The sequence below is a fragment of the Argentina silus genome (assembly GCF_951799395.1).
Source record: "Argentina silus genome assembly, chromosome: X".
Taxonomy (NCBI): domain Eukaryota; kingdom Metazoa; phylum Chordata; class Actinopteri; order Argentiniformes; family Argentinidae; genus Argentina; species Argentina silus.
In genome coordinates this window covers 23,410,147-23,436,851 of record NC_139653.1, presented here as the reverse complement: position 1 = coordinate 23,436,851, position 26,705 = coordinate 23,410,147, and the positions used below count along the sequence as shown (strand labels likewise).

At 42.9% G+C, this 26,705-nt stretch overlaps 1 protein-coding gene across 1 annotated transcript; it reads right to left on the bottom strand.

Annotated features, from left to right (window-relative positions):
• Positions 1-26,705, bottom strand: LOC310822293 (cilia- and flagella-associated protein 337-like; the record flags this gene model as incomplete). The annotated part of the gene is given in 21 exon segments (XM_083694638.1): positions 1-164; positions 302-445; positions 573-688; positions 934-1,100; positions 3,094-3,291; positions 3,612-3,799; positions 3,950-4,114; positions 4,117-4,266; positions 7,224-7,354; positions 8,034-8,149; positions 9,253-9,417; positions 9,652-9,888; positions 9,982-10,130; positions 10,303-10,470; positions 12,710-12,881; positions 13,014-13,106; positions 13,227-13,310; positions 13,455-13,628; positions 14,062-14,370; positions 15,380-15,466; positions 26,583-26,705. Coding segments are annotated over 21 exon segments (3,300 nt in total).

The following is a 26,705-nucleotide window of genomic DNA, read 5'->3' as shown; positions in this document are numbered from 1 at the left end:
TCACCTGTCCCTCCTGCCATGCCCTCGGCCTAGGCTCTGGTGTTCTCTGCTCTCCTGTACCCTCTCCCCATGGCTGCTCCTGTCATCCCCTTGGTTACGCCTCTCTTCCCCATCCAGGAGTTCTTTAGGAAACAGACTCCGCTCATCAAAGGCAGCTTTCACTGCTGTAGCAAGGAAGGAGATGGCATTTAGAGACAAGAGTGATACCTAAAGACATGGCTCTTTGTTGTGTCAGTTGTGTGTGTGTGTGTGTGTGTGTGTGTGTGTGTGTGTGTGTGTGTGTGTGTGTGTGTGTGTGTACCCTCTCTGCTAACAGGTATGGATGTGTGTGTTGGGCTGGTATCCTCTCTCATGTTAAAGTATCGGTGAGGGTGAGTTATAAACTCTGGTCTTGACAGCTCTCCTACAGACTGGAGTTCCTCCATACGCAGCACACTGAATGTACCTGAGGGGGGAGGGGATGTACATGCTGCTGAGATACACAAGTTCAACCAGTCGTCACAGACTCGCAAAGAGACACAGAGGGAAAGATAGAATACAGCTAATCACCAATCAGCTGTGCCATGACTCACCAACATCAAAGCTCAGTGGTGTCTCCCTACGGCCAGGTCTGCTGTCAATCAGGCTGCGCCTCTCCTTGTAGCCGCGTCCTAAAATGCTGACGGTGTGAGGGGACTCACTGGGTATACTGGGGAGGTAAAAAGAAAGGAGAGAAAAGTCACACACACTCATGCATGCACGCACACCTGCACACACACACATAAATTCATTGGTTCACTGCTATTGATAAGATATGATTTATAAAATGTGAGAATGTTTAACCCAAGTGATTATGATAATAAATCTACAGTTCAAAGGAAGTGAACTAACACTGATGCAGGCTCTCTTTCCATCTCTCTTTCCTCTCTTGCCCCCACTTCCCCCCGTGTATGCCCCATCTCTCCCTCCCCTTTAGGGGTGATGGTGCCTAGCTCAGGTGGGCTTCCACTGGGGCCCTGAGGCAACACTGTCCCCCTGGGCTCTCCTTCTCCTTCTCCTCCATGCCTCAGCTCCTGTTCTGGGTGTGTGGATCCTGGTCCTTCCAAATGCCAGTAAACCTCCTAGGGGTGTGGGCATGTAACAGCAAACAGGACAGAAGTAGGCCCTATAGTTCAAATAGGAGTCAGAAGGATGCGTCCTTCTATCCTTCCTCCCACTATAGAATATGAACATAAAACACTGAAGAATAGATGACGGGTCAAACATAAGACATACACTCACAGAACACTTTATTAGGAACACCATACACTATACTGGGTAGGGCCTCCCTTTGCTCTCAAAACAGCCTCAATTTTTTGTGCCATTGATTCCACACGATTCGGGTCCATGATGACATGATTGCATCACGTAATTCCTGCAGATTTTTCAGGTGCACTTTCAAGCTGTGAATCTCCCGTTCTACCACATCCTAAAGGTGTTCTATTGGATTCAGATCCGCTGACTGGGAAGGCCACTGAAGAACACTGAACTCATGTTCATAAAACCAGTTTGAGACGACTTTTGCTTTGTGATATGGTGCATTATCATGCTGGAAGTAGCCATTAGAAGATGGGTAAATTGTGGCCATGAAGGGATGCACATGGTCAGCAACAATACTCAAATAGGCTGTGGCATTCAAGCGATGATTGATTGGTATTAATGGGCCCAAAGTGTGCCAAGAAAACATTCCCCACACCATTACACCACCTCCACCATGAGAAGGTGTACAGGTGTTCCTAATAAAGTGTTTGGTGAGTGTACATTTATTCCCAATGATTACTTCTAACAGTTATGGACATGATCGAACAAACTCATCACAAGTGGTCACATGACCAACTAACGCAAGCTAACATTACCTTATATCTCCAAAAGATGACTCCATGATTAATAATGATTGATAATGCTTTGCTCATCCCTATGTGACAGACAATCGATCATATTGGATCCTAGATTCCATTAAGAATACCCAAAATGCTATTTTTACCATGCCCTAAAGTTAAGATAAATCAGATTGCGAGGAGTTTACTCGCCAATATCTGAAGCTGATGACTCTCTCTACGTCTAGTTAATGATGCATGTGAACATTAGACATTAAATGGGAGAACCTGGTTACGATTATGTCGTGCTGTATTAACAGAACCTTCATCTAGCGCACAACATCACATTAATGCACATAGGAAGAATAAGAATAGAGAGATAAAATAACAAATTTAACAGTTTCAAAGCAACATATGACTGTAGGTTTTAACCATACGTTAACGTGCGTCAATGACAACATGGGAGAATGGTGCCCGTGACGGGCCTACCCCAAAACTCAAAGAATATCTTGCTGTCCCACCTTAAATATCATTCTCAACGAAAGACAAGGTGTGAGATACATTACAATCACAAAGGAATTGACAAATGGTGAGGGTGCCACTTATTCAGTACGTCTGCCAAGCTCATTCAACTGTAAATAATTATGCACATTGAAATCAAGGCTGGCGGTACCAAAATCCGTCTACACCACCATCTTCTCTTTCCTCCTTGGAAGCTTTCACTTGTCTAATGAACTACAGATCAGTGAATTCATCAAGGAAGAGAGAGGAGAGGGATGTAGTTATACAACTATGAACAGGGACCAGGGCCCACAGACTGGCTCATACAATAGGAGACTGCATACCAAACAGGATAACACTCAGTCTTGGATCAAAGTAGCCAAGTAGTAAAGAGTGCTCCTTCAATACAGTAACCGCTCTTAAGATACTGCAAATGTCAGATAAGCAGGAGAGTTGTAGAAGAGTTAGAGAGAGAGTAGTGTGAGACAGAGAGCTCTAGAAGACAGCACACTGTTACAGCATACAGGCCTCAGGCTAACTGGAATGTGTCAATACTCTACAGACACAGCCTGGGGCCAAGTTCATATAGACCTCTTTTCACAAACACACTTCTAAAGTACGGTTTATTTTGAATTTCACTTCTATTTCATCAAGCACACCACCCACACACACACAAACACATGCACACACACACACACACACACACACACACACAGAATCTATTTGGAGCCCTGTGTGTTCTAACACCTGCACTTACCTGTCCAAAGACACCAACTGTACCCCCAGGCAGGTAGCTGAGTGCTACACTGCAGTCCGCAGATGCTGAGAGGAGGAGGAGCCTATCGCCATGGATACAAGTCTCCAGGTGAGTTACACAGTCCATGTGTGGGCAGAGACTACACATGAGCTCTGGAGCCTCATTGGTCACACCCTTGCTGGAATTAAGGCAGTACTTCTGATGATAGGCAGACAAACCAAATAGATTAAACATTCAGTAGAGCCAGTCAGAAGTGTGTGCACTTTCTTACATCATGTTCTTCATGATTAGTGATCTGAAAGGACTTATTTTATTATTTATTATAAAATGTAATAATTTATATACTGCTATAGCAGTATTTTCACCATGGCCATGAAGGACCAAAGACAACTATGTCTGTCTCTCTCTAACACAGTGAGCGAAGAAAATAGCTTTGACAATCCATCCTATTCAATTGTGTCTCTCAGTCTATCCCTCCTCCCCCTCTCTCTCTTTCCATCCCCTTCTCTCTCACACACCTGTATGTCCCAGGTCTTCAGGGTTCCCTCCATGTCTGCAGTGACCAGGTATTGACCACAAGCACTCATGGTCATGATGATCGACCCTGAGTCTTTATGGGCCACGAATGCTCCAACCAGACAGTTGTGGACCGTGTTCCAGAACAGAACTCGACCAGAACCACCACAAGAGATCAGGTCCGCCCCACCTACACATACAACCCAAATCCAGTCCAGTCAATTAAGAGACCAATTAGTCTCTAGTAATAAATTAATAATTTACTAGTAATAAATCCAGCTATGTTTGCATACAATGGACTGAAAGTACCTCGTGGCAAACTAGCATATCATTGTCTTACCGGCAGTGGCCACACCCTTGCGTCCGGGCAGAAAGTAAAGTCTGGTGATGGCACGGCTGCTCTCTGAGTCCTCCTCACCACTCCAACACTCTGACTCTTGGAGGTGGCCTAAGGATGTGGGGCATTGGAAGGACATTTGTGTTGAAGCTTTTCGAGACAGTTTGTTTTTCTACTGTTTGTGTGTATGTGACTTTGTGTGCAGGTGTGGTTCTGACCCAATGGAACCTTGCTGCGTTTTCCCTCAGCATTAGGGCAGAGCTGTCTTATAGCATTTTCTGTGCTGTTATTCCACACCGTGATCTCCCCATCATAACTTCCTGTGTGGACAGGAAACGAGAAGAAACAGAAACAAAAATCTATTTGGGTGCATAAATAATCTACATTGGTTTCTCATTCATCTGTACTAGTGAAAGCAAATCCATCTACCATATTTCTTAGAAATATTATAAGATGAACTGACAAAAAAGTATACACAGCTTTCAGTTTGCTATATATTGCTAAACCATAATGCCCTTATAATGCTTTCATAACAATAACACACCATCTGTCCTTCTCACCTACCATCTGCTCAACCTGAATTTTCACCTTAAAAGAAATGTTGGCTGTATTCAGATCAGTACTGGCGTGTTATGTTGGAACAACTGATCTGAATACAGCAGAACTTTCCTTTTTCAGGTTCAAGAGTTGAGCAGCAGGAGAGAATGAGTAGTAGGAGTGAGCAAGCGGGTGGTGTGTGTGTGTGTCTGTGTGTCTGTGTGTCTGTGTGTCTGTCTGTCTGTCTGTCTGTCTGTCTGTCTGTCTGTCTGTCTGTCTGTCTGTCTCTCTGTCTGTCTGTCTGTCTGTCTGTCTCTCTGTCTGTCTGTGTGTCTGTGTGTCTGTCTGTCTGTCTGTCTGTCTGTCTGTCTGTCTGTCTCTCTGTCTGTCTGTGTGTCTGTGTGTCTGTCTGTCTGTCTGTCTGTCTGTCTGTCTGTCTGTCTGTGTGTGTGTGTGTGGGGGTCTATGTGCAAGCGTGTGTGCGAGCAGTAGGAGGTATGATTCTTATGAGTGTGTGAGCCCATTACATTATTCATGCTGCCCATGGGCCAGCCGTATCCACTGACTGTTATCAGGGCCTCTCTCTGTCAGTCTCTCTCACTCTCTTGTTTTCTCTCTCTAGCTCTCTCTCTTAGAAACAGTGGGCTCACAGTGTGGCAATGTGGAAAAGAAGGTAAGAGAGGGCAAGAAAAGGGAGGGAAAGGAGAGATGGAGGGAAAGAAAAAGAGAGGGACAGAGTGGGAGAGGGACAGGCTGAGAGGCTCAGTGTCCCTGAGGTGTGCTGCATCAGCGTGGGTGGAGAAAGAAAGAAAATGTATGGGAGAGGGAGAGAGATGGAGAGGGAGAGACACTGGCCTCATAGTGTGCAGACATCAGAACATTACACACCCACACGGTGCACTGCTCTAATGTGCGTATCTCCTGGAAACATTACATTACTTAACATTCATACATGGTCTACTGCCCTTAGACCCTAGCACATTTACAGAGCACACACACATGCATGCAAATACGCAGGCAGGCATGGAGTGTGTGTGGGTCACATGCTCATAGACTGTACCCACACACACTCTATAATCTACTAGAACGAGGAACCCCTACGGAAAAACATACCACCTGCAATTTGTATGATAGAATACTGTAGAAAAAAGGCTAAACATCTCCAGAATGTTTCAGGCAACTTTTGTGTGAATGATGTGAAAGGTTTATGTTCATTTGAGTGTCTGAATGGTATTTCAATAATTTAGAATTGTAAGTATTATTTTGAGTATTAAGGAATTTCTGTAGTTAAGATATAACAGAGTAGTGCAGTCTTCTCTCACCAGGAAGGTGTGAAGATGTGGCAGGAGGAGGAGATGAAGTAGAGGATGAGAGGAAGAGAGACAAAGAGGAGGAAGAGAGGACTCTGTCTGCTCGTGCTGTGTCAGGCTGTGAGTGTCGGAGAGCGAGGAGCGGCCAAGCATAGCGCTGCACAGAGTGGAATATTTATGAGGAGAGTAAAGTCCCCAACAGCCAAATGCTCTTCTGCATTCTGATATGTGCATGCACACACGCACACAAACACACACACACACACACACGCATACACACACACACACACACACGCATACACACACATACATTTACTTTATTTTCAGGCAGCAAGAGCACTAATAAACATAATTCAATTTGGGCATTGGGATAATCCAGAAAGAGAGAGAGAGAGAAAGAGAAAGAGAGAGAGCAAGGTGAAGAGAGGGAAATGGAGCAAGGGTACATTTGGAAAGAATTAAAGTCAGAGATGGGCATTTTACTTTCCAAAGTAGCTGCTTAGTTCTGTTTACATGAAAACTTTTCTCTCGCTTCATTTGCCCTTGTCTTCAAAAGTGTCGCCTTTTGCTCTGTTATTTTACACGACCCATCTCAACTTCCCTCCTGCTTTTTCCTGCTTTATGTAGTTATCACAGCAGTGAGCTCCTTCCTCAGGGTAAAAGGTTGTACAAGGTAATCTGTGCTCTCAAAGGCGTGTACTTCTTGGGAGACGTTTGTGCCATAATATGAGCACTAAAGCTATAAAAACTCACTATACAAGAATGGCTACTGTCCAGGAAGGAAAATGTTTCTATAGGTCTTAGTAATTATGACTTCATGACAGTTGAATTAACTTGACATACTCTACCCTAAGCTTGAGCTTGTCTGTAAGTCATGTCAATCGTATATTTGCAGGAAAGTTTGAGTTGCCAATACACATCTCAAGTTATTTGTGCCCATAATCAGTCAGAATTTTCGCAGAGTGTATTAGCATTTAGCGGTGGCCATATTGCACATCAGAGTTGAGCCTGAGTTCAGGGCTCCACTGGGTGTACTGCTGTGTCTTGACAGGCAGATAACACACACACACACACACACACACACACACACACACACACACACACACACACACACACACACACACACAGAGAGAGAGAGAGCTCCCCAGCAGAGAGAGACACAAGGAACACCATCCCTTTGATAACACTTTAATCATCAGTTAATTGCTCCCAGATATTTTTCTATTTCAAGCTCTTCAGTTTTTTTCTCTTCCTCTGCTTGAGCTCTCATTCTCACTCTGAGGCACATCCACACAAACACACACTTGGAAAAATACACACTTAAAAAGACAATATATAAATGTGTGCAAATACACATGCTCAGGGAGGTCTTTGCGCCTTTTGACAACGGTTTGAGGGGGCAGGTATGAGGCACACACACACACACACACCTGTGACAAGGGTCTGCGGGGGCTGGAATGTGGCACACAGAACGTCGTCACGGTGGTGAACGCCCCCCTTCCACTCAGATGGTTGAACAAAGAACTGAGAGAACAGGTGTGGTCTAAACACTGTTAACATCCTAGAGAGAGAGAGAGAGAGAGAGAGAGAGAAAGAGAGAGACAGGGAGAGAGAGAGAGGCAGGGAGAGAGACAGGGAGAGAGAGAGAAAGAGAGAGAGAGAGAGAGACAGGGAGAGAGATGAGCATTACCATAGTTTTACTGCTGTGTTCAGTCATTGAGTGTGAGGTGATGATGATGATTATAAAGAGTGGATGTGAGAAGATACTCACTTAGATGTACAGTAAGAAGACACACACACACACACACACAAACTCATTGGATGTGTAAGGTTGTGATGATGATGATGATGAAGAGTGGATGTGAGTGCACTGTAGCAGTATTTTGACTAGTAAGGTTCCAGATGTCTAGATAGGTTTGAGTCTGTGGCAGGAGGAGAGGACAGAGAGGGAGGAGGGGAGCAGAGAAGCACCCACACACTGTCAACTCTCTCTTGTCTGATTTACATGTTCTGACTACTGGGATTGTTCCCTTCACCCACTGTTACACCAGCCTCAACTGACAGAGACAGAGACACATTAGCAAACACACACACACACACCCACACACACACACACACACACACACACAGACAGACACACAGATGCAAGGCAGTTGAGCAGTTTAGGCTCAAATAATGTCTTAGATGTTGAAAGTGATATACCGCTAGGTATGAATCAGCCCACACACACACACACATACCTCTCCCAGCCCATAACAAGTACAGTTCTCTTCAACACTAGAACCTGGGAGATCTCCACTGCTTTGTCTCTGCCCGCATTCAGCCTGTGGTGGCAGTGACCGTTAAAGTCCCAGATCTAGAACACACAACAACAATCTAGAAGAGAACATCTCAGTGACCAGTGAAAATCTAAAGCCGCAACACAATGACATGTTCTTGAGGCTTCATCAAACACATCATCGAATACATACAGTGCCCTGATTAAGTAATGGGACAGTGAAGCATTTTGGGGGCTCACTCCAAAAGTTTGGATTTGAAATAATTATTAAAGTAGAATCTCAGCTTGTATTTGATGGTATTTGTGTACATATTGTTTCACCATTCAGAAATTATAACACATTTTATGCATAGTCCCCCTATTTCAGGGTATCCAAAAGTGGTGGGACAATTGGTTTGTCAGGTGTGTTCAGTCACATCATTTGTGCAGTCATAAGAGAGCTCAATGTCTAGTATTGATTCTATGCTTTGCGTTTGCCTTTGGAGTCTGCTATTGGTGTTTGTCAACATGAGGACCAATGAAAGTCAGGGAAGCCATTATGAGGCTAAAATATATTTTAAAAATTAATCAGAAACATTGCCCAAACCTACAAAAATCAACAGTTTGGAACTCATCATTAAAAGAAAAGGAAGCACTGATGAGCTCAGAAATCGCAAACGGCCTGGTAAGCCAAAGAAGACTTCTACAGTGGATGACCAAAGATTGCTCACCATGACTAAGAATCCCATTACTTACTCAGGGCAATGTTGATTATATCATAGGTACTGTATAAGGCTCTGCCCATATGAAAAGAGACAATGGCTGTTAGAGTCAGGATGAACGAGTCAAGGAGACAGAAACATTATGTGATGAGATGAGATAACTACTTCCTCAGACACCTTCACAAACACACACTGACATCAACAAGACCGCAGGGCTAGATAAACAAACAAAGTCGGAGAGTGACAGACAGAAAAACAGACACACTCTCTCACTCATGGAATTGGACACAAACGCAAGCAAACACTTCTGTGAGCCAGCAGCGAAAAAGCTCCTGACACAACAAAAAAAACACCCTAGAAGATTAAATAAGTTTGCCAGAGTCAAATGTCAAATAGCCTGCGTCCAACACTCCACTTTTGCTGCATCTACTATAAAACTTGAAATGCATGTGTGCATATGTGTGTGTGGGTGTGGAGTACCTTCACCACTCCATCCGTACCCGCGGTGAAGAGGCGCGTTTGGGTTCCATCCAGCGCCATGGTGGAGATCTCGGCATCACCATGACAACGATGGAACTGCTTGACCTTCTGACCTGTGTCTGTCAGCCAGCAGATCACAGAGGAGCCTGAGTCACAACTAATGACCTGAGAGAGAGAGAGAGAGAGAGAGAGAGATACTGTAGGGTATTTTGCAAGAGATATAACCTCAATGTCATATCTAGGGGTCTAAATACGTTTATAAGTTCTTTGAACTAATTAAAGATGGTGCTGGGCTCGAAAAAAAAGCCTGCTCATACTGCAGGCCTCCAGAATCAGGACTGGCAATGCCTAGTCTTGAGGAGTGTGTGTGTGTGTGTGTGTGTGTGTGTGTGTGTGTACCTGTCTGAATAGGCTGTTGTAGAGTACACAGGTGACAGGGCTCTCATGACTGGTGACCCTCTTCCCCTCCTCTCTCCTCGCCTCCAAAAGGAGGAGCACACTATTGAAGGAGAGGAAGAGGCACAATCGCTCCTCGTGGAGAAAGAGGAGTGTGTGACACTCTTCTTGTGTTTTAGGGAAAACGCCAACGACACGCTGGATACACAGCTGACTAGCCACATCCCACAGCCTCAGTACCTGGGTGTGGAGAGTGCAGTTTAACACACATACAGTACATTCACACACACAAACACATACACAGAGTCTCTTAGATAACAGTCCCACACTCGCCTTGTCTTTGGAGTAGCTGATGAGTTGTTTCTTGGCCTGGATGAATCGTACAGCAGTAACACTGGTCAGGTGACCTCTCAGTACACCTACTGGTTTGGAGATCACGTAGGGGTTCCACAGCAGAACTTTGTTGTCTATACCTGCAGTAGCTACAGATACAGCCAATCAAAAAGAAAGAAAATAGTACTATCAATGGCTACTACCAATAAAAACACAGACTATGGGAACCTGTAATGAATCAAAGTGATAAATACTAATAGCAGTGGCCACAACAACCCATTGGCTCCTGCCTGTGTGCCATGTGTGTACAGTATATGGCACCTATCAGGTTGAGCCCAGGGTGGTGATCAAGGTCATTTGTTCCTTTCTCAGTGTGGAAGGTGGTGACCCGAAGAGGAACACCCTCTCTCTCTCTCCAGCCAATCACCATGCTGCTCTGGGAGCTTGTGCTGCACGACACAAACGCTTCCAATGAGCCCAGGAAATGCACTGCAGGATACAGGAAGTACACTCAGGTGAGAAATGTGTGTAGTATTGTAGAGGGTAAGACTTCAATCAGGTTTCAGGAACAAGACGAGGAGACACATACAGTAACTATGACTTGGAAAAACATCTAGAGGAAAGAGAGAGAGAGATACAAAGAGAAATACAGTGAGACAGGCTCTTTTTACATGGCTTTGTGGAAACCAAATTAATTTGCATATGTTAGAGTTGTTCTCTCGCCGTGTGATCGGTTTGAAAACACATATGCACATGACCGCTCATGTTCCTGAGAGGAACTGACACACATTTGACACACATCTCGATGTACAGGTCCTTTTTCCTGTAATTTATTTCAAATTTGTGTTGGATTTGGTCAGTTGACCACAGAGAGATGAGAGCCCTGGTCTAATTCTCAATAAAAAACCCTCCCTATGTCTCCTGCATTTGCCATTATTGTCACGATTTAGCGATAGCAACACAAAGCACGGTAGTAACTAACCTAGCTAAGCTGTTAGCATTTGTTTACAACAGGGAGGACTTCACAGCCCATATGATTGGATAGATATTTTGGCAAGATATTTGCGTTTTCATGCAAGGTGATAGTGGGGGGAACATTCATGGATCTGTCATGAATGGGGAAAATCTGAGTGGGGAAATCTGATTTTGGCAAAACATTTGGTGAGAGACTCTCTGTTTACAGGGCCAGAGAAACAGAGAGAAGAGAGATAAGATAGAGTGGTTAGGTGCCTCTCCACCCCACTCTCCTTCTCTCTATCTACCATCCTTCCTCCTAATTTCCTCTCCATTTCTCATATCCATTCTCTTTCTCTGTTTATATTCAATATTCTCTCTCTCTCTCTCTCTCTTTTTCTTAATTAATCAATAGAATATAACATGCATCATTATCATACCCCCCATTCTCTCTTTCTCTCTCTCTCTCTTTCTCTCTCTCTCTCTCTCTCTCTCTCTCTCTCACTCTCTAGTGGCATGTGTGCCTGCAGGTTTGGGGGTCTCTATATCCACCCATGTCTAATCGTAAACAGACACTGTTTCTGCAGGGTGAGGAACTTCAAAAGAGCAGCACTTCCACCCCAGAGCTACATACACATACACACACACACACACACACACACACACACACACATACACACACACACACACACACACAAACACACATACACACACACCCTGTAAAATATCAATTAGTCAGTCCTTTTCATGTTCCCCTGTCGTCTCTTTTTGGTCCTATTTTGTTGTTTTTCTTGTTTCCACATTTGTTGTGCTTATTTAATAGAAAGTTGTTCTTGTTATTATCCCCCATGTGAGGATCTCCCCTTCAGCTCAGTGTGTGTGTATGTGTGTGTCTGTGTGTGAGAGAGAGAGAGTGCGTGTGTGTCTGTGTGTCTGTCTGTGTGTCTGTCTGTGTGTCTGTCTGTGTGTCTGTGCGTGCCTGCCTGCCTGCCTGCCTGCCTGCATGCGTGCCTACGTGCATGTGTAAATCATGATCAGCAATTCAAACACTGTTCGTTGTTGAATAACATCAAGACAAAAGGGAGTAACTTTTTTCGCCTCATATAAAGCAGCAATATTATAAAAGCAAGAGAACATGTGCGTGTGTGTGTGTGTGCGTGTGTGTGTTTCCTGTTAGTTGTGCATTTGTGACCATGACATGACACTGCGTAACCACGTTGACAGGCTGAGTAAGCACTGACGTCTATCACACCAGGTGTCAAGGTGAGTGTGTGTGTGTGTGTGTGTGTGTGTGTGTGTGTGTGTGTGTGTGTGTGTGTGTGTGTGTGTGTGTGTGTGTGTGTGTGTGTGTGTCTGTGCGTGTGTGTGTGTGTGTGTGTGTGTGTGTGTGTGTGTGTGTGACAGAGAGAACAAGAAGGAGAGAGAGAGAGAGAGAGAGAGAGAGAGATATCAGCATCTCTTCTCAAAACCTCTAGCACAGTTAGAACTCACCAGGTGCGACATTCAGACTCATTCCCAGTTTAAACAGAGAAGTGGTGAGGCATAATTTTAGCTACTGCAGTAAGCACTTTATAAACTAGCAGCTAATTTGCACATTAATTGATATTGGTGTAGTTAGTTTAAGGAGCCTGGGGGGAAGCAAGTCAACAGAGAGCAGTATGGGAAATATCTACTACCATCACTGACATGTTAATCCATACATCTGTTAGTCCATTAATCAAACAACTGCGTGCGTGCGTGCGTGCGTGCGTGCGTGCGTGTCTGTGTGTCTTACCTTTGCGTACCCAGGCCTGTCTGTGTGCTCGGTGTGTGTGTGTGTAGCAGCAACGATGTCGGCCCTGTACGAGCTCCTCCCACTTGATGATATCAGCAGATTCTGTCTCTGCCCCAGGACTGGGTCTCTCAAACAAGGAGATCTGAGCAGACTTGAAGCATATAGCTCTGACCTGGAGAAAACAAACTCCTGTAGTAAGTACAGCCTGGTCGGGGTGTGTGGGGTGACCCATTAGTCCAGACAGAGAGGGCTCTACAACTCCCCCCTCTCTCCCCCTCCCTCCATCCCACTCTCTCTCTCATACCTGTCCTCCAGTGTCTCCTATAGTGAGTACAGCCTGGTCGGGGTGTATAGGGTCAGCCCAGTAGTCCAGACAGAGAGGGGCATATCTCAGGCCCTAAAGAGTAGAGACATAGTAGAAAGATTAGGTCTCGAGTTTTCCCTGATCATGTGACCTGACCCAGATCAACTCTGGGCCCTGTTTATTGCCACTACTGTCAAAGTACCAGGCTGTTACCTGTAGTTTGTACTGGCAGCTGAACTCCTTTTTAGACAGCAGATCATAGAAACACACTTCTTTACTTGTGAAAGACACCGCAATCTGAGAGAGAGAGAGAGAGAGAGAGAGAGAGAGAGAGAGAGATGGGGGAGTGATAATGATGGACGTTATATTGATTGACTAACAATATGCTCATTGATGAAAGTTGTTGATTGACTGATGATTTTGATTTACACTCCTGGTTACCTTGTGTACGTTGTGCAGCACCACCATGGCGGTTACCCAGAGGTTTTTGGGTTTGACGGAACTGTTATGTATTCTGTGTGTTTGGAGAAGAGCAAGGTCTTCCACTCCCCACACCCCCAATGTGCCTCCTTTACTCACTGACAGGTAGCGGCCAGAACTACGAAGGTAAACCACCTGTGGAGGAGAGAACAGTGAAGAGCTAGGCACAGAGCTACCCAGACCTGGATCACAGGTAAATAAGTTTTCCTCAGCAGTTCTATTCTGTTACCTGAACTTTACCTGAAAAAAAAAACGTTTTCTTCCTTTGTCTAGCACTGTGACTGCCGATGGCACTTGTTCTTATCGAAGTTTTTAGTTATGATGACTGATGTATAGTTGATTCAGACAGTAGATTAGACAAATGTACTTATTCTAAGTCACTTTGGAAAAAAGCGTCTGCTAAATTACATTTAAAATGTAAATATAACCAATTCCAGAAATTCCATTTGTTACCTTGGTTTAAATTTGGGAATATTCTCACGGCTATTATTGGTGAATGTTGTCTATAGTTGCTGACATAGCTCCCATGGAAATAAATAATGTTGTATTGTGCTTCTAATGTTGTTACCTGTTGGACAGGATCACGGTGCATTGAGGGCAGAGTTCGTGGTGGTTTCCATCGGGGTACACTATTGGCTCTGGCATGCTCCTCCTTCTCTGACAGTTCCAATAGCAGGAAGGAGCTCAGTCCTGCCCAATCCACTTGCCCCTCCCCTTTCACGTCTGTGCTATCAAAAAGCAGGCCATGATGCTGCTGAGTGACAACCACACTGTCAAAAAGGAGGCCGTACTCCTCCCTTGAGCCACGCCCTATTAGAGACCAAGCCTGTTCTACAAACTCAGCCCTGGAGAGAGACACCGCTGCTCCACCCTCGTCCTGCCACAGGAATGATCATCAAGGTCAGAGATCATTTCTTTACAGGGTGAACACACAAGTTGTGTCTCCAGTCGCCTACAATCAGCTGTGCTATATGATATTGATAAGGTTCCCAAGATGTTAAATACTCAAGGTGAATCTGTGTAATGTAACTGTTATGTAGGCAACATAGAACACAATCCCTACAGTTTCTCTTTCTCTCACACACACACATACGCACATGCACACACACACACACACACACACACACACACACACACACACACACACATACACATTTGAATACTTTATTAGGGTTCATAGTAAAGCATTACATCAAAGAACCCAAAATATAACAAAGGTCATACAGATGATCATGGTACAATCTTTGCCACATAGCTAAGCTTCCCACAACAGCTGACACAGAACAATATCTTGCAAGCTTGACTTTTTTCTTTGGAAGTCCTGCAATTTGTAGGCCACATACTGCCAGGCAATGCACTTATCCAAGGCTGCCAACTATCAGTATTACTAGCTGACACCTGAAGCCAAGGCCACTAATAAGTGTGACTAGGGGTTGGTATATTAACATTTTTGTAGAAAGGGCTTCCTCCATGTAAAGATCGAATGAGCAGCGAATGAGTAGCCTACTTCTAATATGGTCACCTCGACTTGGCTTTCATCAGCAACAACAATGTCAGGTGTATTTGGCACATTGAAAAAGACCTTGTAATCATTCTCACCATCTTGCCATAACATCTTGCCATAACACAGGAATGCTTGTGAATTTTAACTGTTAATGTAAAGGCCTTTATATGCATGGCAGCCATTAGTGATATGTGCCACTGACTCCATTTGATACATTGAGGTGTATAATACAAAAAGGCTCATGACTCTGAGGATACCAGAGTGTGAGGTTATACTTAGTTGGCAGAACCTGTAACCTGTAACACGCACAGGCACACACATACACACACACACACACACACACACACACACACACACACACACACACACAGTAAGGCCTCACCAGAAAGAGGCTCTGTAGTTTTTCATAGTCTCCCATGCTCAGCCTACTCTCCAGTTGACCCGCCTCCACCTTTGTCTCCATGGTTACCTTTGAGACAGGGTTACAGCCAGCTGTCAATTATCTGGAGGTTCTAGACAGGACTATGGTGGAAAGGACCTGCCACAAAAGATAAGGTTCAATGTGTATGTCAGAGTGTGTTTTCACATCTATATCACATCTATATCTTTGTATGTCTGTTTTTAAAGTATCTATTCAGAGAGGGAGAGAGAGAGAGAGAGGGAGAGGGAGAGAGAGAGAGAGTCAAAGGGTCCATGTTATTCAATACACTGTAAACATTAAATCAATCAACATTCAACATTCAATGTGGTGCTCAACAATCATAACACTCCATAACTATCCATACCGGATTTTCAGTGTGTTGTCATGGCACCAGAATCATAAAGCAAAAGAGGCAAAGAGAGAAGTAAGGCAGGCAACCCCAGCTGAAACTCCTATGATGCAACAAAGCTTAGCATATATTTATTCACTGGGGACGAAATAACACAAAAGGCTAGATTAAAAACACACTAGTAAACATGACAATCTCTGAACAGTGGCTATTAATTAAATTTACACACAAAAAATACATTGATTCCCACTTTATTAAGTTAACTATGGATTAATATGGTACTGGTATAGAGTCTCTCAAGTTGGCTAGTGTATAAGGCGTTATTATGTTGTAATTATTAACCCAACAGAGTACCGCAGAGGTACTTTACTATACTTTCTAACTATACTACAACAGAGTAATCTTGTAACATCTTTGAAAGTGGAAACGTATGAAACAGACCCTATCAGCCATAAAATCAAAACAATCAATGTATGTAAACCCTTCTGAGCTTATGATAAATCGGACAATTCCTGATATACTGTTTACAGTATATTGAGAAAAATACATAACTGGTGAACCACAGTATTGTATGAGATAAGACCAACTCAGTAGCTAGCAATATAATAACACTCCCCAGACAAACCAAACATACCTGTCACACCAGCTCACAATCGACTGGGTCCTTTCCTCTCATTCCCCAACTACTTCTGTTCTCCTCAAGGACCTCCTTCCAGTTACAGTAGCCAGGTGCTCTCATATGCTTTCACAAGCTCAAGTATTTGTTGACTGCTAAAGAGACGCACCAGAGAAGCCAACCCTAGCACTATCCAACTACGCACTCCTAGAGAGGGGTAACTAACTGCCACCAGTAGCCCAGACAGTGGTAAAGAAAGCCCACACACACATCCACGCTATTCTTTTCTTTTATTATCCCTCACTCTCAAAGACTCAGGCTAAGTCTCCTGGCAACAAAGTTGTGAGAGAGGCTTGTGTTTGTGTGTTCAGGGCCTTCCACTCTGTGTGTGTGTGTGTGTGTGTGTGTGTGTGTGTGTGTGTGTGTGTGTGTGTGTGTGTGTGTGTGTGTGTGTGTGTGTGTGTGTGTGTGTGTGTCCTGCCTCTATTCATAGATTGGGCACTGGCAATAAGCTTATTTGAACAGGGTACAATTAACTCACACACACACACACACAGTTCATTGTCAGTCACAAAAGAATACATGTTCAGCTGTAATGCTCACACAGCCAACTTACTGCCAAGTGAGCACTTTCAGTCTCATATACTGTACGAATAGATACACAACAAGTTTTATTACAGTTTACAAATCCCTTTGGCCACTCCTCTCCCCGTCCTGTGGTTTATCCTACCACAATTATTTTCCATCACACACAATGCACAATCAATTAGCTAATTCACAAAAACACATCAGCTTTGTTGGGTACAATTACAGATGCACAGAAACACATAAAAATATGTTCTTTAATGATTACTTTGTCTTACACACAGGCACTCACACACACTTTATTTTATAAGCCAAACAACCGAGGTTGGTGGAATTAGTGTCAGTGTCGTGGGGAGCTCTACATTCACTGACATTTACAGCAATGATAAGACAGTACATATGCACGCACACACACACTCACTCATTCAATGGCAACAGGACCTGAAATGAAGTCTAAGCGTTAAATAAAAGCTTTAAGAATGAACGCTTTCACAATTGGATTACAGGAACTGGTAGAAATGGGTACAGATCCAGAATAGCTCCTGAAATCCACCATGAAAAATTCACTATTATAGAGAGAAGAATATGGGAGAATAGAAAATGGTTTGTGCAAAAAAACTAAAACATAACACATATAATAAAAAAAGACATGGGCTGCCTTAAATATGTATGGGAACGTACATGTTTAAAGTGAAGACATAAATGCTTACATAATTATTATACAACGGGTGGTTTCGAATTCCCATTGTTAGAGCCTATCCTGCCCATGATATATTAGACAACATATACGTGGCCACGTCCATTCATAAAAAGTGCCATCGTGCCAAGTCGTTACCTAGCAACGCACACTTCTACTACCAGTACTAGTTACTTTTACTACTTTTACTACTACCACCAAAATATAGGTTAGTTGGCTAGCTAGCTAAAATTATGTAAATCTTGTCGGGTGCCTCTCAACACTTTTAACTCAACTCGTATCCAGCTGTTCTACTGTCTGTAGTTTCTAGCAGCCAGAAGTAATGAACGCAACATTGTGTCGATCACAAGCCCAAACCACTGTGTGCGGCGCAGACTGCAGGAAACATACACGGAATCTAGCTTTGATCGCATCCCCCTCCCCCATGGTATACAATACCAAGTTTATACGTCAATACGAATAGAATTAACGAACAGAGAACGCTTTAAATTGCTTGACTTGATAACTAGTGTTAGTGACTGTCGCATCAAGCTTGGTTGAAAAATTGATGGTTTGGGAACGAATCTTGCTTCATGCCCGAAAAACAGCTTGAAGCCAGTATGGTCCGAAAAAGTGGAATAAACTCCAAGCGATAGTAAAACTAGACTCTTTAGTACCGCTTGGGAGTAGTATTAGGAGTATTTATGTTTTGTATGAAATTGTATCTTGTGTTTGTTTTTGTTTGTTTTGTTTGTTTTCTTGTTTGTATCCATGTATATGTATCATTTGTATTGCAGGGCTTCCTTGAAGAAACACAAAGAGACTCTGGTATCAGTGTGACTCCCTGTTAATATAAAGGTTAAATAATAAAAGTATAAAAGCAATAATACATAATTTTTATAAAAATGTCATAACACATGGTCTCTTGTGTATTTTTGCTTAAATAACAAATGCAGCCAATCCATATAAACATTTTCCAAAATGTTTGAACCAATTATTTGAATATCTTGCATCAAAATATCAAATATTAAATACACAACTCATCATCATCATCATCAAGTTTCATTGTTCAAGTTCGATTGTGAGAAAGCTCACAAGTGTCATTTATTTACACTTGGTTTAAGGAATGTCTCCATGGCCAACTCAATCTTTTGGCCTTCACAAGGACAGTGAACAGTAGCCTACTTTACATTTAGCACTGCAAGGATTGCTATATATTGCTATATAAGCTATATGGTCAGAGCCCAACTGTACCTTCTTGGCTAGGAGGAAATGTTCAAATATTGTTAACACTTATCCAATCTTCTTAGATCTACACAACTACATAGTGGGCTAATGGTCAATCTGGGATAAGTGTGTGTAAAAGAGAGGTAGAGCGGGAATAGGGAGGGATGGAGAAAAGGAGAGGAAGCTAGATACAAAAGATTAATTGGGGAAATTATCTGTGGAGAGCATGATTGGAGTAACAATAATAAAACATTTCTCTGGCAACTGTCATCCAAACAAAATGCCTTAAACCTCAAACAAACTGATCCCCACATGAAGCAAGACTTTTAAATTATACAGTCCAATAATATCTTACATATGAAAGTGTGTGTGTGTGTGTGTGTGTGTGTGTGTGTGTGTGTGTGTGTGTGTGTGTGTGTGTGTGTGTGTGTGTGTGTGTGTGTGTGTGTCAACTCCTCCTACGCCACAGTCTTGAAAGTCTGGAGTATTAAGTTGGTATGGTGGATGAAGAAACAAGCATGACAGAGACAGGGACACATATGTAGAGACAGGGCACTTATACAGAAACCATTGCATCATCATTGAGATTGATTGAGAAGCCTTTAATCGTATGAAATAGGAATTATCAGCCTTCCAAGAATAAAACCTCTCAGGATCAGCTGAATTTCTGATGAAATCAGATGGATCAATATTAAACACAGTGCCTATATAGTAGGCATATAGTACTACATAGTATTTCAGGCCACCAAAAGTAAAAGGACAAAGTCAAATTATGTCCAAATTAAGCACTCATATTTAGTATTTGGTTGACAATCCTTTGCATGTAATAACAGTACTGCCTGAACTCTGCAACCCATTGACCCGACCAGATGTTGGGTATTTTCTCTTGTGATGCTCTGCCAGGCCTGTACTGCAGCCATCTTCAGTTGTTGTGGAGTTTTTTTTAGTTTTTTTATCAGGAAATGAAATGCATGAAGGTTGATGACATTAGGGGTTCTTTCCCTCTACCACTCACCAACACTGCTACCTTCCCTCCCAAACCCACTGTGCTACACCCAGTCTCTGGTTTATCAGATTTTTCCTCCCTCTCCCCTGGTCACATCCAAGCGGGCAACCACCTGCCCCCTCGATCCTATTCCCTCCCCCTTTCTCCAATCCATCTCCAAAGACCTCCTTCCGTTCCTTACTACCTTAATCAATTCCTCTCTATCCACAGGATCTGTCCCAGCTGCCTTCAAGACAGCCAGAGTCAAGCCTCTTCTCAAGAAACCAACTCTTGACCCGGCTGCTGTCCATAACTACAGACCGGTATCCCTTCTCTCCTTCTTATCTAAAACCCTTGAACATGCTGTCTATAACCAACTGTCTAACTACCTCCTTTAGAACAACCTCCTTGACCCTCACCAATCCGGCTTTAAGACTGGGCACTCAACTGAGACTGCTCTCCTTGCTGTCACGGAGGCCCTCCACTCTGCTTAAGCTTCCTCCCTCTCCTCTGTTCTCATTCTTCTGGACCTATAAACCACCTATAAATCAACACAGTAAACCACCCGATCCTTCTCTCCACCCTCTCAGAATTGGGCATCTCTGACTCTGCACTCTCCTGGTTTGCATCCTACCTGGCCGATCGCTCCTACCAGGTGACAGCGATCCTCTCCACGAGCCCTCACCACTGGGGTCCCCCAGGGCTCTGTCCTAGGGCCCTTACTACCTCCCTCTATATCAAATCTCTTGGCTCAGTAATTTCCTCACATGGTTTCTCCTACCACAGCTACGCAGATGACACTCAACTCTTTCTCTCTTTCCCCCCTTCTGACACACAGGTGGCATCGCATGTCTCGACGTGTCTTGCAAACATTTCTGCTTGGATGTTAGCCCACCACCTCAAGCTCAACCTTGACAAGACTGAGTTGTTCTTCTTCCCAGGAAAAGCCTGCCCTCTCCAAGACTTCTTCATCACAGTAGAAAACTCTACTGTGACCTCCTCCCATACAGCCAAGAACCTTGGGGAGATCCTTGACAACCACTTATCCTGTGTGGCGAACATCACAGCGACAGCACGCTCCTGTAGATTCTTCCTCTACAGCATCAGAAGGATACGTTCATTCCTCCAACACTGCTACCTTTCCTCCCAAACCCACTGTGCTACACCCGGTCTCTGGTTTATCAGATTTTACCAGAGAAGCAGCACAGCTTTTGGACCAAACACTTATGATCTCTCGCCTTGACTACTGCAACACACTCTTGGCCGGACTCCCCGCTTCCACCATCAGGCCTCTGTAGCTCATCCAGAACGCTGCCGCCCGTCTGGTGTTCAATCTCCCCAAATTCTCCCATGTCACTCCCCTCCTCCACACCCTTCACTCCCGGTAGCAGCTCGCATGAGATTCAAGACCCTGGTGCTTGCCTACCGGGCGGCAAAGGGAACAGCCCCTCCCTACTTGCAGGCAATGGTCAGCCCCCAAACCCCTGCACGATCACTCCGCTCTTCCACCTCGGCTGGCCGCCTGGCACCGCCACCTCATGTGGATGCAGCAGCCACACTACTCAGTCACAGCTTTTGACTGTCCTGGCGCCCCGCTGGTGGAATGAGCTTCCCACTGCTATCATGACTGCAGAGTCACTACCAATCTTCCACCGTAGACTGAAGATCCATTTCTTCAGGCTACATCTTAACAGTCCCTCCTAAAGACCTCTTCACCCCCACTACCCCCCTGTACTAACCCTTCACCCCCACTACTCCCCTGTCCAAGTTTCTCTCCTGTTATCATTGTGACCGCCAAAGGCCCCTGGTCTGAGCATTGATTACTTTATCTTATGATGATGGATAGATGATTCACTTACTTAAACAAATTTATTTGTTGTAAGTCGCTTTGGATAAAGGCGTCTGCTAAATGCCATAAATGTAAATGTAAAATTGGATTTAAATCAGAAGATTGACCTGGCCAATCAAGAATATTCCACTTTTTGACCCTGAAAAACTCACTAATTGCAATGGTAGTATGTTTTGGGTCATTGTCTTACTGTATGATAAAGCGCCATCCAATTAATTTGGAGGAATTTACTTGTGCTCAAGCTGACAAGATATTTCTGTACACTTCTGTACACTGTATTTCTGTCGTCAGCAGTTACATCATCAATTAAAACAAGTTAGCCAGTTCAAGTGGCAGCTATAAATTCCCAAACCATAGCATTCCCAAACCACACCATTTTTTATTTGCCAATCAATCATCAATCAATCACTGTTTGGAATGTGGTATTTCTTTGGCAAGCCTACGGTTTTGGCAATGTTTCTGATAGTTGTTTTGTGATTTTTCTACTCAATAATGGCTTCCTTTCATTGACACCTCTTTGGTCCTCATGATAGACACGAATAGCAGAAATTATGTGAACCAGAAACACCTGTCAAGTCAATTATACCATTAATTTTGGTGCTCTGAAAGAGGGCGACTATGTATAAAAAGGGTTGTCATTTCTAAATAGTGAAACCAATATGGACATAAATACCCTCAAATAAAAGCTGAGAATCTCTACATTAACGTTAGACATACTTGGACATTTGTTTGAATCCAAACCGTTGGAGTATAGAATACGACCATACAACAGTACTCTTCATTGGAACCACTGTTAATTTATGCAACTTAAAAAAGCTTAAAGTTTCAATAGTGTAAACAATCTGAATGAAAGTTCTTTAAGTGTAGTGAGGCTATACAGTACATTTTAAAGTTGAATTGAGGTGTCAAGCATAAAAGATGAAAAAGGAGTTCCATTTAGAAATGTCCCCATTCAAAGCAAATGGCCATTGGAATTAATAGAATTTCAGGCAAATTCAAGTACAGCTCAAAAACTACAAAATGGTATGAAAAAGATTTTTTCAAGAAGTCAAGTAACACGTCTCGTTTTTTAAAAGTTGATTTGAAGTTAATAGGTTAAGCGGTTTAGACTGTGCCAGGCTTAAAAGATGAAAAAGGAGATACATTTAGAAATTTCCACATTCAGAGAAAATGGCCATAGGAATTAATTAGATTGTAGACAAATCTGAATACAGCTCAAAAAAATAAGCAAGTCAAGTTACATGTCTGGGCATTTAAGAGTTGAGTTGAGGTTAATAGGTTAAGTGGTTTAGGCTGTGCACGCAGCAGTAGGTATTAATAGGATTTCATGCAAAGTGTATCAAATTTGTGTATCAGATCTGAATATAAGTTATTTAAGTGGTGTCAGTCTACACATATAGCTAGATAGTTCAGCATGGTTTTAGAGGAGAAGTAGCAGCTGTGACGGGGAGTGTCAGTGGACCTTATGTCTGCTAAGGAGGACAGTGTTTTGGAAGGAAGACCAGTGTGGCTGGTGAAGTCTCCATACTTCAGAAGCTAGAAGCTGCATGACCGGCTCAACAAACAAAACAAAACCAAACCATGTTTTATTTGCCAATAAATTTTCATTCAATCAATCACTGTTTGGAATGAGGTATTTCTTCGTTTGTAATGAACACAAATAATTACGATAAAACCTGTAAATAATTTACAGAACCAACAGCAGCTTTCACATGAAAGCATAGGCCTATGTGACAACTCCAATTAGGGCCTCCACATGTTTTGCATTGGTGTCGTCGTTTACGTTGACAGCTGTTGCAGGCTAGCCAAGGGTAGCCAGATATCAATACAGTTTATACAGGGTTAAGTGCTGAAGCAAGCCACTAATAAGTAATATAAAGAACTATAGTTTGACTTGCTGAAGCAAGGCCACTAACTAATAGTTGGACTTGCTGAAGTAAGACCACTAGTAAGTATGATGGATAACTATAGTTGGCTTGCTAGTTACTTAGCTAGATAAAGCTGTGAATAGTCTTAAAGGTGTACAGTAACAGCAGCATTGGTTCAAAAATGTAGTCTTTTGGTTCCCATAGACCTCCATGTTAAAAAGTGCACTTTCAAGTTTGTATAGTTTAAAAAGTTTAATAGTTATCCAAATCAGAGTTATAGCAACCTCTGCATGTTGTAAAGTTGGATTGGTGTAAATAGCCAAAAGTTGTAGGAGGAGTAGCGCTGGGGAGAATTGGAATAATAATGATAATTATAAATATGAGCAATTTTTTTATGAGCAAAGAGTTGGACTTGCTGGAAGCAAGCCCAATAATAATAATAAGTATGCCAAAGAACAATAGTTAGACTTGCCAATGCAAGCCCATAATAATTAAGGGCATCTTTGTCCTAGGGGAATAAACACACCAACGTTTCATCACCTGTAGAATGGCCACACTGGAGTCACAGTAAATTAGCTGTGAGCTAGATGGCTGAAAAGCTATTGAGGTAGCTAGATAGCAATATTTGTTTGGCATTTGATGTTATTTTATCATAGCTAGTTCTCAAAATATCAACCAAGAAATCAAGAGGAAATGGAAAACAGAAGACCTCTTCAATGCTGAGTTAAGGTGAGGTTAACCTCATTGAGACCAGGCTTTCCTAGTTCAGAAAGCCTGTGGAAATCTTTTGCAGAAAGTAACTACAAAGGGGTGGAAACCAGTTTGAAATGTGTGATGCCTCGCAACACGTCAAACCAATAAAATGCCTTGCTTGGGTGGGACTCCAAAAAAACAGAATTCAGTTTTTCCTTCAGTTTTTCTTTCATTTTCTTCAATGTTGAAAGCTAGCATAGGAAACTGCTAAATAATCCTATCCGGTTGGAAAAGATGACACACATAACAACAAGCAACCATTCTACGGGCTTGTGAAGAAGGTTATTGGAATGTAACATCCAATGAAATTGTCAGCACATTTTCCCATCGCTCTGTCCAGTTCAATCCAAGCCAGATCAGCAAGTCTAACATTCTCCAGACCTCCAAAGGAGGCATGAGAACAATGTGTTTTGAAGGTATGGCTACGTGAGACTAGGGGGAGGTATCACAATCATTTGCTAACATTAACCATAGCTAATTGCATTTGTCTAGTATGCTGCTTATTTTGTAGCTATATGGGATATGGATAGAAAGCAACAGCAGTCATTCAAGGTCTATCATGAAATCACAATGAAGCTATATTTTTGGATATGGTTAAATTTTCCTTTTCACATTAGTTATTTATATTGTTGTATGTGCTTGTCTCCACATCTAAATATCCCACTTGGGTACCCTGTCTGCAGGAATCAAGGTTTCCAACCGCATACAACTGTCTGTTGCTGGTTGAGCAAGGCTACTCCACTGCACCAGAGGATGAAGACAGAGACCTCCACTGTTCACCACATTTCAATTATATATCAAATATCAAATTAATCACATTTGTTTGATGTGCTGTTCTATATTCTCAAATAAATATTGTTGGAGTTATTGTTGCACATCCTGTTTCTATGCTTTTCATTGTGACATTTTCTTTGTTGTCTAATTTCTATGTACGGAAAGTCATGGCATAATGAATGTTACCAGTTGTGACTTTTGTCTTACTATATAGTTGACATTTTGCATGATAGCCTATATGTTTGCAATCGTTGCACTGAAGAAGTTATCAATGAGTTGCTTTAGCGGTTTAGTAGACTAGGAAGTGAGCATTGGTACAACATTGTAATACATCAGGGAAACACAGAATATGTGGGGAATTGACATCGGCATGTGTGCTGTCTGGGCTGAGTCAATGTCATGTTACTATTTAACATGTGTCTAAAACCAAACAATATGGCCACCGCTGAACTGTAAACCAGCTAATGGCTGCTGCGGAGCAGAGGAGAAAATGAGCCATGACAATGAAGATGTGTGTGAACATGAGTGACATGAGGTATCATCCTTACTTTCTTTCCATCTTTGAAGAATGTTTTGAGAGTGTCACTGAAGCTCTTGGAGTATTTCACAAACTCTTACTTTTCGTGTTCTAGTGCCTGCAGGAATAAAAACGCTTTGAGATGTCTGTGTGTGTGTGTGTGTGTGTGTGTGTGTGTGTGTGTGTGTGTGTGTGTGTGTGTGTGTGTGTGTGTGTGTGTGTGTGTGTGTGTGTGTGTGTGTGTGTGTGTGTGCGTGTGCAAGAGAGAGAGAGAGAGAGAGCGATGGAGGGAGTTTGTGTGTGTCTTTCTCACTTGTTTAAAAGATAATTGAGAGGAAAAAAACAAAGCAGCCAAGGGAGAAAAGGAAAAGAATATCTTAATTGGACTAAGTGTGTGCATGTGTGTGTGTGTGTGTGTGTGCTCACCCTTCATTCTGATACTGAATAAAATGTTGACTGTGTCTAGGAGGACAACAATGGTTAACAGCGGTTAAATGCCCTGAAAGTCCTCTATTGCTCCTTTATTCTCTGTTCATCTCTCCTTTTCCGTTCCTTTATCCCTCCCCTTTCTCCCCACCTACCACACTCTTACCCACTTCTCATTCTCTCCTCTATTCCCAGGTGGCTCACCCTCTTCTATACCCCCCCACCGCCAAAACACTTACATACACTTTCATCACTAGAATATTTTCAACTCTGCCCCAGTTTTATTTGTAAATCCTCCGCTGCCTAAGTTACTTAGAAAGTCACTCAACAGGCAAAAACTGAATTTGATCAAACAAAAGTGAGCCATGAAGACAACGTCAGGGACGTGTGTCTGTGTTTGTTTTTATGTGTGTGTGTGTGTCTGTCTGTTTGTGTGTGTGTGTTGTTTATCATATCATTGGATGTGTATGAGAATGTGTATGTGTGTATATGTGAGTGCTACCTACACACACACACATACACACACACACACAGTCTACTTGATGGTCTGTAGGAAGCAGACTCTCGTCGTTGATCTTGTCTGGTATCTGATTGAGGATGTGTTTCAGCACTCGGGCCTTCTTATTCAGATCCTGAAACTCCTGCTCCCGCCTGTCAATCAT